Source organism: Phocoena phocoena, chromosome 11 (assembly GCF_963924675.1).
Source record: "Phocoena phocoena chromosome 11, mPhoPho1.1, whole genome shotgun sequence".
Lineage (NCBI taxonomy): Eukaryota > Metazoa > Chordata > Mammalia > Artiodactyla > Phocoenidae > Phocoena > Phocoena phocoena.
In genome coordinates this window covers 6,108,113-6,126,002 of record NC_089229.1, presented here as the reverse complement: position 1 = coordinate 6,126,002, position 17,890 = coordinate 6,108,113, and the positions used below count along the sequence as shown (strand labels likewise).

General features: G+C 56.8%; 1 protein-coding gene across 2 annotated transcripts; it reads left to right on the top strand.

The window, feature by feature from the left end:
• The first annotated feature begins 6,114 nt into the window (after positions 1 to 6,114).
• TSPO (translocator protein) lies at positions 6,115 to 17,659 on the top strand. Of its 2 annotated transcripts, XM_065887385.1 has the most exons (5): positions 6,119 to 6,151; positions 8,223 to 8,225; positions 14,371 to 14,581; positions 16,610 to 16,748; positions 17,226 to 17,659. In XM_065887385.1, exons 3-5 carry the CDS (start codon positions 14,400 to 14,402, stop codon positions 17,412 to 17,414), a joined length of 510 nt encoding a protein of 169 aa, XP_065743457.1. In that variant the 5' UTR covers positions 6,119 to 6,151; positions 8,223 to 8,225; positions 14,371 to 14,399; the 3' UTR covers positions 17,415 to 17,659. The 2 variants fall into 2 exon arrangements, with proteins under 2 accessions (XP_065743458.1, XP_065743457.1); XM_065887386.1 differs by lacking the exon at positions 8,223 to 8,225 and having other exon boundaries at positions 6,115 to 6,151.
• Positions 17,660 to 17,890: the final 231 nt, after the last annotated feature.

Genomic DNA, 17,890 nt, shown 5'->3' with positions numbered 1-17,890 from the left:
CACTCCACACCTCAGAATGAGAAAGATCTAGGTAGACCTGAGGTAGGAGATAGATGGGCAGCTGGGCTGCACAGCGGGGTTTGTCAAGTGGAGTAAAATTGAAGCTTTGTTCTCACCCAGGCACTCCAAGGACAAAGCTAGTGGCAGAAGCTGAGCTCTTCTAAGGTAAAGAGATAAGGCGCCCACTCCTGAGGTCAATAAAAACTTCTCTGTCTGCACATGCGCAGGAAGGCTCCTTGGGGGTCAGAAAGGGAGCAGCCGCCACCCCATAGTATGTGTGGACATACACCCAGCTAGAAGGCCTCTGCAGTGGGATCCATCTTAGCAAAATGTTGCACATGCACGTTGGGGAGGGTCCTGGGACCCGTCAGCTGTGAAAAAAGAAACGAGATAATTGGCCAAATGTAAACCAAGACCCGAAGAACTGTCCTATATACGTGATTTAAATCACCTCTTTACTGAGCTCCTCATTCAGGACTCCCACACTCCTCTCTGTGGGTATATTTCTGGCTAGCTTCTGACTTACTGGCCCCCCCTCATTAGAGAGGAGGCTGGTAGCCTTTCCCTCCAGGTGTGTATTTCTGCCCTGCTTCTGTCTCAAACAAACTGTTTGTCTGTGTGCTCTTCCACATGTTATGCTGTGTCTCTAATAATAAACTTTGTACCTGATTTTACAGTTTTTGCCTCCTTGAAACACTCTTGCTTTCAAATGGGGGAAAGAGCTAGGGCCCCTTTGCTTCTAGTCTCTAGCCCCTCGTGGTCTAGCAGCTACGATTCCTGGTTTTCATCTAGGCTATCCAGGTTCGACTCCTGGGCAGGGAACTACAATCTCTCTTCAGGACTGCTTACTGCTGTCTCTCCGAGATCAGACTTACATCATCAAGTCTACTACAGTGAGCTTGTCCTGAGAAAAGAATCAGATGAGCTCTCAGGTCATCCGCAGCAGCCTTGCTTTTGACACGGAAAAGGAGGAAATGAGGTGCATATCCAGCAAGAGGAGATTAGTTAAATAAGTGATGGCAAATCTATACAATGCTGTGGTGATAAAAGATATGGAGGAGGTTTTCAGGTTAAGACATGAACAGAGCACACGCTGCCTCCAGAAGCACATAAACCCAGAGGAAAGGAATCTTTTAAAGACATAAAACACAAGGACAGGGAGAACAGGAACAGCAACAGAATCTCTTCAAGCTGGAAACCAGGATGAACAGTATTATCTGATTCAGCAGACTCCAGACGGCCGAAGGCTGAGAACCAACCCTTATTCATACAACAGAATCCTTAAATGCTTAGGAACTGGTAGCCCTAGGCACTTCTAGATCTAAGGGTTAAAAAAGGCTAAAATTGGGCTTCCCTGGTGGTGCAGTGGTTGAGAGTCCACCTGCCGATGCAGGGGACACGGGTTCGTGCCCCGGTCCGGAAAGATCCCACATGCCGCGGAGCAGCTGGGCCCGTGAGCCATGGCCGCTGAGCCTGCGCATCCGGAGCCTGTGCTCCGCAGCGGGAGAGGCCCCAACAGTGAGAGGCCTGCGTACCGCAAAAAAAAAAAAAAGGCTGAAATTAAGAGAACTATTTGCAGGTGTCTTTGAAGAACAGTTAGATCTTTAGATGTCTTCCCTCTCTTTAGCCCCTGGGTGATACCCCTCCCTCATTCTGGCAAATGCTTAGCTCTGGAAAGGGCTGGGCAGGCCAAGGATCATGGTGAATGTGGGTTCTCTGCTGAAACAGGTGGATACTGACTGCTGAATGCAGAGATCTCCTCCCATGCTCCCAGAAATGTGCCACCAGACCTACCCTCCAGGCAAGAACTGCAGGGCCTTGGGGAGTCTGACCAGTACAAGAGGAAAAGGCTGAAGATACTGACAGCCCAGGAAGTTACCAGACAAATGACCAACAAGTTCAACTTACAGTGAAGCTAACTCAACAAATACCATCCAAAGACTTATTTTCCTTTTGTCTTCTTATCATGAGCAGCCAGGCAAAGATTCCCAAGCATCTGAGGAAAGCCTCTTACATACAGAAAAAAATAAAATAAAATAACTACAATGCATAGGAATCAGAGACTATGATGAGAGAAGAAAATAATTGTTTTAAGAAAATTATCCTTGATAGTTGAGAGGTAAAAGAAGACATTGATTGCATCAGTGAAAAATGTATAGGAAGTTTGCAGTGGGAGCATGGAGTCTTAACCACTGGACCACCAGGGAAGTCCAGGAAGTTTTTTTTTTTTAAAAAAGAACCTTCAGACAACAACAAAAATCCCTTGGAAATAAAAAAATAGGATAGCTGAATTTAAAAAAATCAATAGAGGGCCAAGAAGAGAAAGGTGAGGAACCGTCACAGAAGTTTACAGAAAAAGAAGAAAGCAAACCATGAGAAGCAGGAGAGGAAGGGAAGTTAGAAGACAAGCCCAGGAAGTCCAGGATTCTGAGTAACAGGGATTCCAGAAAGAGAAGCGAGAAAATGGAGGGAAGGAAATCATCCCCTCTAAAAATCCAGTTTCTGAAAAATAAAAGATATGAGTTTCCTGAGAGCTGGAACATTGGATGAAATTAGACCCACATCGAGGAATATCAGCATGGAATTCCAGGACTCTGGGGACGAAAAGCTTAAAATCTCCCAGGAAGAACAAAGGGGGTTACACACAAAGGCTCAGAACACAGAATGGCTTCAGTCTGCTCATCGGCACCATGGCAGCTGGAAAACGGCGTGATGCTGAAGGACAATGATTTCCGACTTTGAATTTTGACTCAGTCAAACATCAGTCAACCACAGGACAGAGTGCAGGATCTCAAAAAAGATACCTCCTATGTAGCCTTTCTTAAGACTGCATCCTTGGGGACTTCCCTGGTGGCGCAGTGGTTAGGAATCCGCCTGCCAGTGCAGGGGACATGGGTTCGAGCCCTGGTCCGGGAAGATCCCACATGCTGCGGAGCAACTAAGCCCACACGCCACAACTACTGAAGCCCACACGCCACAACTACTGAAGCCCACGCGCCTAGAGCCCATGCTGCGCAGCAAGAGAAGCCCGCACCGCAATGAAAAGTAGCCCCAGCTCACCGCAACTAGAGAAAGCTCACGCGCAGCAACGAAGACCCAACGCAGTCAAAAAAAATACATATTAAAAAAAAAAAAAAAGACTGCATTCTTGGAGGATGGGCTCATCGCCAACACAGGGGGACCAGGAAGGGCGAGATGTGCTGTCCAGGAAATGAGCTCATACAGGTGCAGTGAGCTCAGAAGCAAGAAGACACACAGCCCATGCCTCTATTTCATATTGAATGTCCACACCACAGCCTGGCGGGATGTGCCGACAGGGGAGCTGCACACCCAGCCTTGCCCGCCAGCTGCCCCAGAGGGACTCCTGTCAATGCTCAGGGAGGCTGAGGCCAGTCTGTGCCCCAGTGGTTCAGTTCAGTTTCACCTTCGTAGGGGTCTTCCTCTGCCCCGGCCATCGTGTCCACTCTCTCCAGCCAGCTGCATGCTGCCCCTCAGCTGTTTGAAGCGAATCAATATAGGGCTCAGGGAGACATACCTAAGGGTCTTAATAAAACTCTAAAGGAAAGTAAGGGCGTGTTTAACCCAAAAGTCAAGACAGAGGTGACCTCTGGAGTGGCAGCAGCAATCACCAGAGAGAGCGCCAGGAGGTTCCTAGGGCACTGGGAATCTTCGTATTATTAACCTGGGGGTGGACAGACGGCATCTTGTTATTATTCTAAAGCGCACACGTGTTAAATGTAGACAAATTTTTGATAATGTAGAAAGAGGTTTCTGATTTATTGTAAGGGGAAGAAAACAAATTACAAAACCAATTATTTCATGAAGGCATTCTTGTAAAGAAACACGTGCACGTGCTTAGAAAAAGGCATAGAAAAACTCACAAAGTGTTGACTGTGCTTGGGTAATGGGAGAGTGGGTGACTTTTTTCCTTTTGCCTGTATTTTCCAATTCCCTTACAATAAATATGAATTATTCATGTAAGAAAGTAAACACACAAAATATAAGAAAATACTGTACTCAAATCACACTTAGAATTGAGAAGCCTAATGAATGACACGACAGTTAAGAGCGCAGGCCCTGGACTGCCGGAGTATAAATCCTGACTGCATCACTGACAAGCTGTGTGACCTTGTCACCTCTCTGAGTATTCTCTGGGGATTGGGAGGGTGTTTTCCATGTCTCCTTCCTCGATCAACTGAGGCCGGGGGCTGCGTTTGCTTGTGTTGTACCCTCCAGGGTTGAGCCCAGAGCTGGGCAACCTGTGGTACTCAATATATACATCCCTTGAGGTTGGCACATGCCAAATGCCCAGGAGAGGCTCCTATGCTCAGTGCTGTGAAGTTCAGAGGTCACTGCCCGATTAGAGTGGGGGTGGTACAGAGTCAGCGTTCTGGAAGAGCTTCCTGGGGTGACACTGGGGAGCAGTCAGACTTGGACACGTGGAGTTGCCCAGGGTGGGAGTGAAGGATCCTCTGTGCAGGGGGAACAGTGTATGCAAAGGCACGGAGGTGGGATAGGGTCAGGTAGTCAGGGCCTTGAGTGCCAGGTAAAAGGCTTGGACTGTATCCTAAGGGAGCCACAGAGGGTCCCGAGCAGAGGAGGGGCATGGAAGGGACTCCCTGGGGGCCAGCTAGGGAGGATGATGGCCGCTGCCCAGGCTTAGGTGGGGTGTGTGCGGTTGGGCAGAGGGGGGCACAAGTAACGGGAGGCTTCCCAGCGCCCCAGGAGGGGCATCCACATCTCATCTAGACCTGCAGTGTTAATCCCTATGGCAGCCACTGGCCCTCTGAACTGCAGGGGCTCACCTGTGAAAAGGGCAGGCCTAGTGTGTTTGTCCTCTGCCTGCCCCCTGCACCGGGCCCTGGTGCCCAGCAAGTATTTGGGACCAGAAATCGCTGCCTCCCAGGATGCCCTGTGGGCCTTGAGCCCTGCAAGCAGGAGGGGAGAGGCGGGAGGGAAGCTGCATTGCCTCCCCGCCACGCGTCTTCCGCGGCAGGCGGGTTTGCCTCTCAGCCAAGCCATTGGGCGCCTCCTTAGAGGAAGAGGGTGAGGGCTGGCAGCTTGCTGGAAGGCGTGGCCAGACCAACTTCATGAGGAACAGTACCCACAACGTGTGGGCCCATGGTACCTTGAGGGATCCAGGAAAATATTTTCATTTCTTTTAAAATCAGAAGAAAAACGTGAAAAGAACCCAGCCTGGATTATACCTGCCTTTATACAAACGCAGTCAAAGGTAGAAGAGGTCCATGAAGGCAAAAAAGGCAGGGCCTCGGGAAGTCAGACGTCAGCCCAGGAGCAGCAGGCAGGGTTCACCTGGGCCTCCCGACCCCCACCCCAAGTGTCCAGTTCGGGCAATTGTGGTTCTGGCAGTCTGCGGGCCCCGCCAGGCCAAGTTAGTCAAGGGGGCAGTGACAGGCCCTGGGCTGCAGTAATAAAGAAGCAGTGCATGCAGATGAGGCGGTGAAGTGCTCAAGGCCTGGGCCTGGACACGCTGTCCCATCAGGGTGACCTGGCAAACTGGAGGCCACCTCTGGGCTGTGATGGTCACTGAATGCCAAGCGCCTGTGGTCTCCTGCATTACCATGTGGCATCCTCCTTAGTCCCACCATGCTGTGCCCATTTTACCGATGAGGAGATGGAGGCGGAGGGAGCCAGCCGCAGAGAGGCTGGGCCAGGGCTGCCTCCTGTCCTGGGGCAACAGCTAAAGGAACTGGGGCCCTCCTCCGGAGATGGTGGCCAGGGTTGCTGTGTAGAAGGATGTTCAGGGCTCTGCCGTCAGGCGACGTAATTGCCCTCTCTGAGATCGGTGATCTCTATCGGCCCACTTTACAGATAGGAGAAATGAGGCACCGGAAGAGACGCGACCTGCCCGCAGAGCCGGCAGTGTCTGCGCGGCGGGGCGGTCACGGTGGGAAGGAGAAGCGTCCGGGAGGCGCGCTCGTGCCCGGGGGAGGCTGAGGCGCGTCTTTCTGTCAGGGCGGCCAGAGGAGGGAGCGCCCCAACCCGCTGGGCGGTCGGCAGCCGCCGCCCGGGTTTCCAGCCAAGCCGGGCGGGGCCGGGGTGGGCGGGGCCTCGCGGGCGGGTCCGGATCCGGGCCCGGCCCCCACCTCCCGTCGCGCAGTGCCCTTCCCCTAGCGAGTCGTCGTCGCCGGTGAGTGGGTTCGGGGCTTCGAAGAGGCGGCGGGAAGGGGGCCCCGCGCGGCAGCGACCCCCGACAGCGCCCGCCCGCCGGCGCGGGGCCCGAGGGGAAACTGCGGCGGGAGGTGACGGGGACCCATGGGGCGGCCGGGGGGCAGCACTAGGGACCCGGCCATTGGGTCGGCCGGCGGGAGGGGGGTGGTGACCCCCCCCGCCCCCCGGCCCTGGCCTCAGCGGTCGGCGCTCCTGCGCGGCCGGGTTCCGGCGGGATTGGGGGCGCGGAAGGGGGAACTTGGGCACCCCCGCCCCGCCGCACCCCGCTGGGCCCTCGGGTCCCGCGGGAAGCGGAGCCGCGGGAGGGACCAGGCACCCCGCCTTCCCGCCCAATCCGGTAGTTGAGCAGCCGCGGCCGGCAGAGGGCGGGAGTGGAGGAGCGGGATACCTTGAGGGTCACAAAGTGCCTGGGAGACCTCGGGCTCCTGATCCACTTGAGACACCCCATTTCTAGGGGAGGAAACCCAGGCCAGAGAAGGGGAGGTTATTTGTCCAAAGGCAGTGAAGGCCCCGCGGAGCCTTAGGACCGGGTCCCTAGATCCCCGTCAAGTGCTCAGGTGCGCTGTAACCTACACGTCCCGGTGTGGGCAGGGCATCCCCTGGGACTTGCCTGTCCCCTGCCCCTCCTGCAAAGGAGCTGGGAGCCCAGGTGGGAGGTGTCATGGTGTTCCCGGAAAACTGGGTTCACCTCTCGGTGGGTGGTGCGGAGCCAAAAGGCACAAGCAAGCCGAGGAGAGAAGGAAGGATTTATTCCTTCCAACAAGTAAGGAGAGCGCCTTCGAGCTTTCCCAAAGAAGTGTCTCCCCAAACAGCAAAACTGGGGAAGTTTTAAGCTGCATATTCATGAAGGGTCTTGAGCAGGGGAGAATTCAACATAGAATTGGGGCAGAGGTCTATAGAGTCCAAGCTTTAGTTGATTGAAGTTACGACGGGTCAGCAAAGGTCAGCTTCTTGTCCCTTAGGTTCCAGCTGATCTGGTAGCTGAGCACTTGGGGTGGGGGTAGGGAGATGTGTTTAAATTCTGCAAAACAGCTCAAAAACGTGTTTCGGGGTAACCTTTACCACTGAGACAGAACTGGGAGTCTTTACAACTGATTTATTATCTTTGCTATTGTTATTTCTCTTGCCTGATAACAGTTGTCTGTTCTTTCATTCCCTTAAGATTATTAGAGGCCTGTTCAAGGGCAAGCCCTGTGGCCAGGCTTAGATCACAAAACGGCTTAGGCCTAAAATGGCTTCTCTTGTGTCAAGAAAGCCATGAGTGGTTCTCTTCCTTGGGGGGCACTCGACCCTATCTGCTTACAGGGGGGCTTCCAGCTGTGAACACATGGCTGAGTGCCAGAGCCAGCCTTGCCGAGGCCTGTGGCCTGGCCCGGATTGGGAGCCTCTCGGGCTGGCCTGCTAGGGCACGATGGTACCTGGTACCAGCCACATGTGCAGGGTGGACGGCAGGGGCAGGGGCAGGACTCGAGCCTCCCCTAAGGTTGTGTGACTGAGGGTGTCCCAAAGGGTCACGGCCAAGGAGGAGGCTGTGTACAAGGAGCACGGCCCAGAGTGCCTGGTGCACAGCAGGCCCGCGGCCCAAAGGCCAGGCTGCTTGGATGTGGGCCGAGGGCCCCAGTGTCTCTGTGGGGAGTGGCGTGGGGACCCCGACACAGGGCAGCGGGAGGCCAGGGGCCGCTCCCAGGAAGCAGTAGCTCTTGTCCACTGGTCGGGAAAGGGGCTGAGGAGAAAGGCTCTTCGGGGAGCAGGGAGACAGGCTGCTCAGCTTCCGCAGAGGGAGCCTCAGAAAGAGCCCTGGGCCTCCAAAGGAGCCTCTGAACTGGGGGGAAACTGACGCTCACCCAAGAAACTGCCCAGGGGCACGGAGCAGTGCAGCTGGGGTTCAAATGCTCGTGGTCTGACTTCAAAGCCCTGCTTCCTCCACAGTGCATACCCAGAGGAGTGTGTGCCTGGAATGTGTGTGTGTGTGTGTGTGTGTGTGTGTATGTGTGTGTGTGTCTGCCTGGCCATGACTGAATGGTGTCCAGCTGGTTCAGCCAGAAACCAGAAACCGCTGACAGTGGATCGCTGAGCGGGGGTAGGGGAGGTACTGACAGGGGGCGAGCGTACTTTGTGCCGTATACACTTTTGACTTTTCATTACTTCATTTCTGAATCTGTCTCTTATTTATATTTTCTTTTACTCATTTTTGATTGTGCAAACAATGCCTGAGCATGCTGTCTCAATAGTCATTCTCCATAAAGCAGATTCCCCTTTGTCACCCCCAGCCCCACCCCATCCCAGACCAGCTGGGTTTCCAGACCTGCTGTCTGTTACATTGGATACTTTCATAATGAAAAAGATTAACAGAGGTTATAATGAGGACGATTAGCTGTGAGTCATTTTAAAAAAAAAGGTCCCTGAGACCATCGGTGGTGGCTTGAAGGAGACATAAGGCCCAGGAGGGGCTGGGTACAGCTCGGAGGTGGGGACCAGAGAAGAGGCAAAACTGTTCTGTTTCTGAGCAGCCGTTCCTGTCACCTTCTATAGGGAGGCCTCAGAGAACAGAAAGCTCCTCCCGAGGCCCACTGCCGCCACCTCCCCTTCACAGACGGGGCCACAGAGGCCCAGGAGTGAAGCGTCGCTAGGAGAGAGATCCTGAGTCTCACCCCAGGGGCAGGGAGGATTCCGATCCCGAAACTGCTGCCCACGGGCCCAGCTGGGACCTGATGCCTCGTTGGCGCTGGGAACGTGGCCCTGGTACTGGAGGGAGTGAGGCTGTTGGTCCTGAGAGAATCCTCTGGCGCCCAGGCAGGGGGTGGAATGGCTGAGGTGGGGTGGGAGTGGCCTGAGATGAGCCCTGGGCCCCCCGCAGGTTTCTGGGGCAGGGCTTAAGCGCCTGGTCACGATGGAGGAGGAAGCTGAAGAGGGGAGGTGACACAGCCCATCCTTGTGACTGGCTGTGTGGCCCAGAGCTGAGGCCAGCAGACTCCCAGATCAGGAGCTGGAGGGGTGTTTCAGGAGGTCTCAGAGTCACCCAGACCTGGAAAGTTCTGTGACTCCCTGTGCCTCGGTTTCCTCATCTGGAAAGTGGAGCCCACTATGGAGGCCGAGAGATGTGGAATTCGGGGCCTGAGAAGAGAAGCAGCTGGCCTCACCCCTGCGGCTGTTGTGAAGCCGCGACGACCCAGGATGAATACAGCTGGGCCCTGCACCAGGCTCCGCCCCCCACCCCTCCCGAAGGCCTTGCGCGGTCTCCTGACCCCAGGGCCTGAGCTCTCTGCTTTGCCCTTCTTGGCCTGTGTTTCAGTGGCCCCAGGCCTTGAGGGCGGGGCCTTTTGGAAGCATTTTCACCCACTGAGCGTTGGGTGACCAACCGGCTGACATTTTCTCAGCCTTGGGTCTGCGCCATGTGGCTGCTTCTTCTCCTGGAGGCATGAGTGGTCCCCAACACTGACCCCCACATCCCCTGGCTTATCTGGACCTCCCTTGAGCCTGCCCACAGCCCCATGAGGCACACAGGGCAGGTTACACCCACCTGATGTAAGGGGAAACCGAGGCCCAGAGAGGAGCTTTGGCTTGGCTTCACCAAGAAAACTGCAGGCAGGGCCAAGGTGGGCGCTTAGTCACCTTCTGACGGAAACAGATAAAGGGCAGGTGGGTGGCTTTGCGTCTCTGCCTGAGCCCTGCGCCCCCTCCTGGCCACTGGAGTGACTCTAACCCAAACCCTAACCCTAACCCCATCACGGGATGGATCTCTCTCAGGCCTGCTTGGGCCAGCTGCCCCGCCCTGCCCAGCCCAGCCCAGCCCAGCATGACTCAGCTTGGTGGGTCCCCTAATCGGGTGATTCAAGAGCCTGGCAGTCCCCGTGAGGCCCCAGGAAGCTCCTTGCCTGGGCTGCCTCCATGTGGGGCATTTGACCTGTTTTCTGACCCTCAGGCTGGGCAGACCCTTTAATCCCCTTGGCCCAGTGCTGCATCAACACAGCAGCCTGGAAAGCTGAGCAGAAGCGTGGGCTCAGGCCTTACTCTGTCACCGCAGAGGGGAGAGCCACCACCTCTTCCTGGGGGTGTTTGTTCTGCACAGCAAGGGACCGGGGTGGTGGGCTCTCCAGCCCCGTCGGCTGGCACGCTGGGGATTTCCCGGGCACCGGCTGGGTGCCGTGGCGGGGTGACACGAGTGCCCCTGCCCACAACGCCTTGGGGAGAAGTATGGACCCAGGCCACAACGTGGGTGAGCCTTGAAAACACGCTCAGTGAGAGAAGCCGGACCCCAAAGTCCACATAACGTGTGATCCCATTTATGTGAAATGTGTGGAAAAGGTAAATCCACAGGGACGGAAGGCAGATGGGTGGTTGCCAGGGGCCGGGGGAGGGAGGAACGGGGAGTGAGCTGATGGGTGGGCGTCTTTGGGGGTGGAACTTGGTATAGATGGTTGCACGACATTGGGAAATGTACCAAATGCCACTGAACTGTGCACTTTAAAATGGTTCATTTTATGTTACATGACTCTCATTTCCATTAACCAAGAGCAATAAGAAATAGAAAACAAATAAATGGTCAGGAAACTCTGAGGGGCCTTGGTGGCAGATGGGTCGGGGTGGGGCTTAGGGACCGAAGCAGAGACTGTGCGTGTTAGTGTCCAAACCAGGGTCCTTCTTTTCTTTTTTTTTTCTTTTTTTTTTTTTTGCGGCACGCGGGCCTCTCACTGTTGAGGCCTCTCCCGTTGCGGAGCACAGGTTCCGGACGCGCAGGCTCAGCGGCCGTGGCTCACGGGCCCAGCCGCTCCGCGGCACGTGAGATCTTCCCGGACCGGGGCACGAACCCGTGTCCCCTGCATCGGCTGGCGGACTCTCAACCACTGCGCCACCAGGGAAGCCCCTTCTTTTCTTTTTAATGTTTCATTTTGAACTAATTTTAGACTTGCAGTAAAGTTACAAAGGTCGTGCAGAGAGTTGCTGCGTACCCTTCACCCAGCTTCCCCTAGTGGAACCAGGAAATTCACACCATGCCGGTAACCCCGCTAACGTGCTCAGCTGGCCCAGGACCCCAACCGTCTGGGATCCCACATTGCGTTTAGCTGTTATTTGTCCTTAGTCGGTGACATTTCCCTCCGTCCTTCCTTGCCTTTCGTGACCTTGACCCTTTTCAAGAGTGCTAGAACGCAGGCCAGGTATTTGGTCGAATGTTCCTCCGTCTGGGATTGTGACGTTTTCTCATGATTGGACTGGGGTTTGTGTTTGGGGCACGAATACCAGAGCGAGTGTGTCCACTTCTGTGAACCGTGTCATGTGTCTTACACTGGTGGCATTAACCTTGGTCACCTGTAAAAGGAGCACTGCTGAGAGGGAGGGGGGCCATTCTTTTGGGACAAAGTGGGCATAAATTGGGACCTTCCTGGGAAAAGGCACAGTTCAGCCCCCGACCCCCTGGGCCTCCGTGTCCCTATCTGTGTGTGAGAGTCAGTGCGAGGTGAAGCCCTCCCACCTGCCCAGCTCAGGTCACGGTCCAGGGGAGCCCTCAGGCACTGAACACAGCTTGTTAGGGTTGCCGAAGGGCTGTCACTTGGCTGTGGATTCAACACATTTATTAAACAGGCTGAGCAGGGCTGTGCCCCATGGCGTAGGTGAGAAAGCTGGCTGAGGTGGCCTGGGCTCCCCCGAGATGACCCAGTGGTGGCTGGGTCCCAGGGCTCCACATCCACCTGGCAGCAGCACGGGACCAGTGCTCTCCTGGCCCCGGGAGAGGTGGGCCTTCATACTGTGGTGAGATCAGACCCTCGCCCCCACCCCAGGAACACTTGTGTGCACCCTGGAAACCAGAGGGCCGGGGGGTGGGGTGAGAGGGGCGGGGGAGAAGCACAGGAACCTTTACTTGTCACCAGCCAGCCCTGGGCAGTGTTCATCCTCATGGCTCATCTGTGCAGTGATCGTGGGGAATGAGCTCACTGTCCCCACTCGACAGGCGAGAAAACTGAGGCCCAGCGGGGAGGAATCAGAGTCACTAGATGGCAGAGCCGGATTCTGCTGGATGCCTGACACTCTCCGACTGTTCCTTTTGAAAGTATGCTCATTATAGACATTTCGGAAAGCAATAACAAAGCATCGTAAATCCCTCTGCTGCGTGTGGGCCTTAGACTCCCAAGCTACCCGCTTGTGGAGGGGCCCTGGGCAAACGCCCCCGCCGCTCTGCAGCATGGGTCCGTCGGCAGGTGGGATAAGATGGTGTGGGTCCCTCAAAGGGTGAGGACAGAAAGACAGTGTTTGGGTCGGGCCTGTGCCCGGGCCAGGCTCACAGCCGTTCCCCAGGAGGTGTTTGTTTTATGAGGGTGATGGCTGCTAACATCTTCACGCACTTGTTACCGTTTTTAAAATGCATATCCGTTTTTTGCTAAAATTGGGATAATTCTGTATCAATTTTGTATTCTGCTTTGTGCACTTAATGTTATGTTGACGACAGTTTTCACATCATTAAAGAGTCCTCCAAGCTGGACTTGGGGGTTGACCCATCCTTAACAGTCCCCGGTGTTGGGCACTGAGGTTGCTTCTGCATCTCACGGAGCTTCGTGCCGCGCCAGGCCAGCAGCTGCCCCTTCTGCCCTGGGCAGCCTTCGCCCTCCACCCGGAAGCCCCGATGGCTCCCCACTGCCTCCGGATGGGCAAGGCCTCTTCCCGGTACCTGCTGCCCCGTCTGCCTCGTGCCTCTCTCCTCCCCCGCCGCAGTCCCCTCCCGTGTCCTGGGAGAAAGTGCTCCGTGCCCTTCCAGCACCATCTTCTCTCTGATCCCGGGTCGGGGTGCCCTGTCTGAGGTCTGGGCCTCTTCCGCTCCATCCGCCGTGGGTGCCCAGCCCCCACCCCAGCAGGCCGTCCTGCAAGTTTGTTGAACATAATCCATCTGTGTGGCTTCTTATCTCCTACAGACACTCCGGCTTCTCCAACTAGAGTCAGGGCGTGTTAGCAGGAGCTCAGCCCCTTCATTTTGTGGTGGGGAAACCGAGGCCCAGTTGGGGGTGCTGATAGGCTTGGGGTCCCACAGCAGGTTAGGCAGAGCTGGCCCCCGACCCCAGCCCAGGGCCCCGCTTGCTGTCTGGCTGGACTCTCAGCCCCAATGAGCTCAGTTCCCCGGGAGCCTTGAGCACTGCTGGGCGCCTATTAGGTCCTCAGCGCAGACCTGGGGGCTGCTGGGCAAGGGGGAGTGTTTGACGAGCAGAATGGAGAGACCTGAAGATTGGGTCCCCTCTGTCCCTGCCTGGGGGGCTCCAGCCCTGGAGGTAGTGGTGACAGCATCCAGGCCTTCCTTGCCGTGAGCCCCGTCAGCCTCTCAGGGCTGCTGAGGGGCCCTCACCAGCCTTAAACTCTGTCCCTTTCCACCCACCACGTCCATGGCCCTGGGCGTCAGGGCCCAGCAGCTTTTCGACCTGGGCAGAGCCTGACCCCAGAGTGCTGTGTGACCCCAGGGAGGCTGTTTTCCCTCTCTGGAACACAGGGAAGGGGAGGTGATTTCAGGGTGGGCCCGTGGGATGATGTACAAAGAGACCCCCCTACACTGGGCTGGACCCAGGTCGGCCACGTTGATGTCCTGTTCATTTGCCGGAGGCCACAGTATGTTGGTGGGGAGCGGGTATTCGAGCCAAGCTCTGTCTGCTACCTGTTGTTGAAATGAATGACGAATGACTGAATGAGAAGTATTGGAGCGTCAGGCGCAGGGTGTGGACCGAGGCGGCCTCACAATACCGCCCGGGGAGGGAGAGTTGGGCAGCCTTCTTGGTGGGGGGACCCAAACTGGCCGTGATTGAGGCAGCAGAGAGGAGGGGTCACTTGCCAGGAGACCCAAGGTCAAGGGTGAGGGTGAGAGCACAGGAGCCTGGCAGCTGGAGCGGGGGTGGACGTGCAGCCGGCAGGGCAGCCTCATGGGTGGGGGTGGGGGTGGGGGTGGGGGTGGAAGCGCACTCCCTGGGGCCCTTGGGCTGGGTGGGGCTGCAGGGCGGACTCAGCACCGGCCCCCCAACCTCACACATCTTTTCTGCACCTCCTGCATGTTCCATCAATTGACTGGTTGATCCATGAGTGATGAGGGGCTGGTAACAGACCCACCCCTGGTTTGTGCACGGTAGGTCCTCAGGAAACGCCAGGGGAGGCCCCACCCCAGTTCTGGAGCATCACCGCCTCTCACCCCAGCCCTGTCTTCTCTTTCAGAACTTTCCGGAACAGCAGCTGCAGCAGCAATGGCCCCGCCCTGGGTGCCCGCCGTGGGCTTCACGCTGGTGCCCAGTCTGGGGGGCTTCCTGGGCTCCCACTATATCCGCGAGGAGAGTCTCCGCTGGTACGCCGGCCTGCAGAAGCCCTTGTGGCACCCGCCCCGCTGGACGCTGGCTCCCATCTGGGGCACGCTGTACTCGGCCATGGGGTAGGTGGGCATGGGTGCTGGCCTGGCAGCTGGGCCTGTCCACCTGCCGGGGCAGGCAGGGCAGGGCGAGGCCCAGGCCCGAGGGCAGAGCTTCTCCTCCAGAGTGGGAACTGTGCAGGTGTTCCCGGGGCAGCGGGCACCACTTCCTGGCCTCGTTTGGCAAGTGAGGGTGGAGAAAACTATGGGGCCTGTTGGTTGCACAACTGAACTTTTTCCTCTGGGGCCTCCTGGGAGGGGCGGGCAACCCCGTACTGGCATTCTGGCTGTTTTCACAACAGCAGGGTGAGGCCGGCTCAGTGTGCAAAGTTCAGACGTGGGCATGTGGATGCTTCCAAGGTCGGTAGCAGTAAGAACAGCAGTAATAGTAGCCATTTGTCGAGCACCTGCCTGGTGACAGGCTTTGTCTCGGTTAATTTTCATGACCCCCCCATTTGACAAGGGACCTCCCACAGACACAGGGCTTTGGAGTCGGGACCCTACAGGATTTCCTGGACTAGACCCAGGAACTGCCACCAGGCAAAGCAGGACTGGATGGGGGAGTGCCCCCCCCCCACGCCACCCCCCGGTGGCTCCAGTGGGAACCGCACCCAGGAGACTGGTCTGCTTCCCACCCTTCTCTGGAAAGTTCCCTGCAGACTGGTTCTGTCCCAGCCCAGTGCAGGGTGGGGCTGCAGAGGGCAGGTAGCAGAGACCAGGCTGATGCCCCAGGGTTCTTTTTTTTTTTAATTTAAAACACTTTTATTTATTTATTTATTTAGGGCTGCGTTGCTGCGCGCGGGCTTTCTCTAGTTGTGGCAAGCGGGGGCTACTCTCCTTTACGGGGCGCGGGCTTCTCATTGCGGTGGCTTCTCTTGTGGAGCACGGGCGCTAGGCGCGCGGGCGTCAGTAGTTGTGGCTCACAAGCTCAGTTGCTCTGTGGCATGTGGGATCTTCCCGGACCAGGGATTGAACCCATGTCCCCAGCATTGGCAGGCAGACTCTTAACCACTGGGCCACCAGGGAAGTCCGCCCCAGGGTTCTGATGGGAGTAAGATAGCCCTGGAAACCTGGGTGTCACCTGGGCCACACCCTCTGCCAGCCCCAGGCCCTCCTGCATCCTGCTTTCTCCTCCCCATCCCGGCCCAGGCACCACTGTTTCTGCCTTAACTTGCTCCAGCCTCCAGGCCTCCCACCACCATCAACATCCTGATGGAGCATAAATCTGGCACCTCTCTTGTGGAACCCCGTGGAAACTCCCTGTGGTCCAGATAAGGTCCAACCCCTCACAGAATAAAAAGCCCAGGCTCTGGCCTCAGACCACCCGGGTTCAAATGCTGACTCACCTACTGATCGCCTGCCACAAGCCCTTAGCGCTTTGACTGTCTGTGCCACAGTTTCTGCACCTGTAACATGGGAGTGGTAGTACTGCCCATCTCATGACGTTATCACGAGAATGAATGAGCTAATGCTCGGAAAGAGCGGTGCCTGCGTGTGTAAATGCTGGAGGGCATTAGCTATTATTATTGGTGGTGTTATTGTTGTCCTTGTGGCCCTAAGAGCCCCATGACCAGGCCCTCTTCTGCTTCACCTCCCCAGTGCCCCCCAGACTTCACCAGTAACATAGGCTCACTCAGGGGTCTCGTGCATGCCTCTAAGCCTTTGCATATCCTCGTTGCCTCCCCCTGGCAAACTCATACTCATCCTCTAAGGCCCAGCCCAAAAGTCCCATCCTGTTTACTTGCATGCCTTATGTGCTTCCCCCTTTACAGCACTGATGAAGATAATAATGTCAAATATTTATTGAGTGTCCCATGTGCCAGGTACTGCCCTAGGCACTGCCAGTGTATTAAGTAGAATCTCCACAGCAACCCCATGAGAAACAAAGGCCCAGAGAGGTTAAGCAACTTCCCTGAGGCCACACAGCAGTCGGTGGCAGGGCATGGCTGAGCCATCAGTGTGTGGTCCCAGAGGTGAGCTTGGCTTCCGGCCCTGCAGGGAGGCTCCTGGCCTCTTGCCTGTTGGTGCCCTGACCGGCAGCCTCTCTTTCAGGTATGGCTCCTACATGATCTGGAAAGAGCTGGGGGGCTTCTCGAAGGAGGCTGTGGTTCCCCTGGGCCTCTACGCTGGGCAGCTGGCTCTGAACTGGGCATGGCCCCCCCTCTTCTTCGGTGCCCGACAAATGGGTTGGGTGAGTGTGACCTTGGCTTGTCTCCCTGGTCCCTGGAGACGGCCCCTCCCTTGGGGGACATGGGGCATCATATCCCAGACCCCCAGGGTCAGGGTCTAAAGGCGGGGGCAGGGGAGGCACTTGGCTCCTGGTTCACGTCTTCTCAGAAGCTCTTAGGGTACCAGGGCCCCTCAGCTGCTCTTCTTCCAATGCAGGAAACCTTGTGGGGCTCTGATGGGCTTAGGGGCCGTTGGTATAGGAGAACCCACATTACACCTGGTGCTGTGCACCCCACACATGGCATAGTCAGGGAAGGGCGATTGTTCCCATTTTACAGATGAGGAAACTGAGGCAGAAAATGGGGGAGGGGCTTGACCAGGTCACTGAGAGGCGGATGGAGAGTTCCCTCAGGCGTAGTGGTAGTGGGCAGCTGGGACACACAGCCCCATGGGTACGTGGAGCCTCAGGCCTCCCTGTCATCCCTCTGTGTCTGTGCAGGCCCTGGTGGACCTCCTGCTGATGGGTGGAGTGGCGGCAGCCACGGCCGTGGTCTGGCACCAGGTGAGCCCACCGGCCGCCTGCCTGCTCTACCCGTACCTGGCCTGGCTGGCCTTTGCGGCCACGCTCAACTACTGCGTCTGGCGGGACAACCAGGACCACAGCCGTGGCCGTCGGCTCTCGGAATGAAGGCGCCCCGCCCTCCGAGGACTGCAGCCGCTGCGGGTCAGGCGTTGCTGGTGGTGGTGGCCCCTGGGCTCTCCTGGCCGCCAGGCTGCCTGTGTGTCCAGTCTCAGCCCAGGGGTCACCAGCAGTTTCAGAGGTGCTCCAGGCCGAGCCCCCACCCCAGAAACAGAGTCCTGTGCTTTCTGCACTGCTCGAAGCTCGCTGTCAGAATGTGGAATTTTATAAGCCAAATAAAGTTTTTTAACCTCCTGGCAGTGGCCTTTTTACTTGGGTGGGACCCTTGGCCGTGGGGAGGGTGAGGGGCTCGTCCTCTTGATGGATGCGTCTGAGTTGTATCATCCAGATGACGTTGGGCCCGGCCGGGGCTTCGCCACAATTCTCGGGACCCTTCCAAGAGCGGAGGTGGCCCGTCCAGGGTGGAGCAGCAGACACTGGCATAGCTGCAGCTGAGGGAGGAGGCCCTGCCCACCTCCTTCACG

Excerpts from the sequence above, each read along its gene's own strand:
- TSPO (XM_065887386.1), top strand. The coding sequence starts at position 14,400 with ATGGCCCCGCCCTGGGTGCCCGCCGTGGGCTTCACGCTGGTGCCCAGT. Across the intron at positions 14,582-16,609 it reads ACGCTGTACTCGGCCATGGG|GTATGGCTCCTACATGATCT; the intron begins GTAGGTGGGCAT and ends CCTCTCTTTCAG. Across the intron at positions 16,749-17,225 it reads GTGCCCGACAAATGGGTTGG|GCCCTGGTGGACCTCCTGCT; the intron begins GTGAGTGTGACC and ends GTGTCTGTGCAG.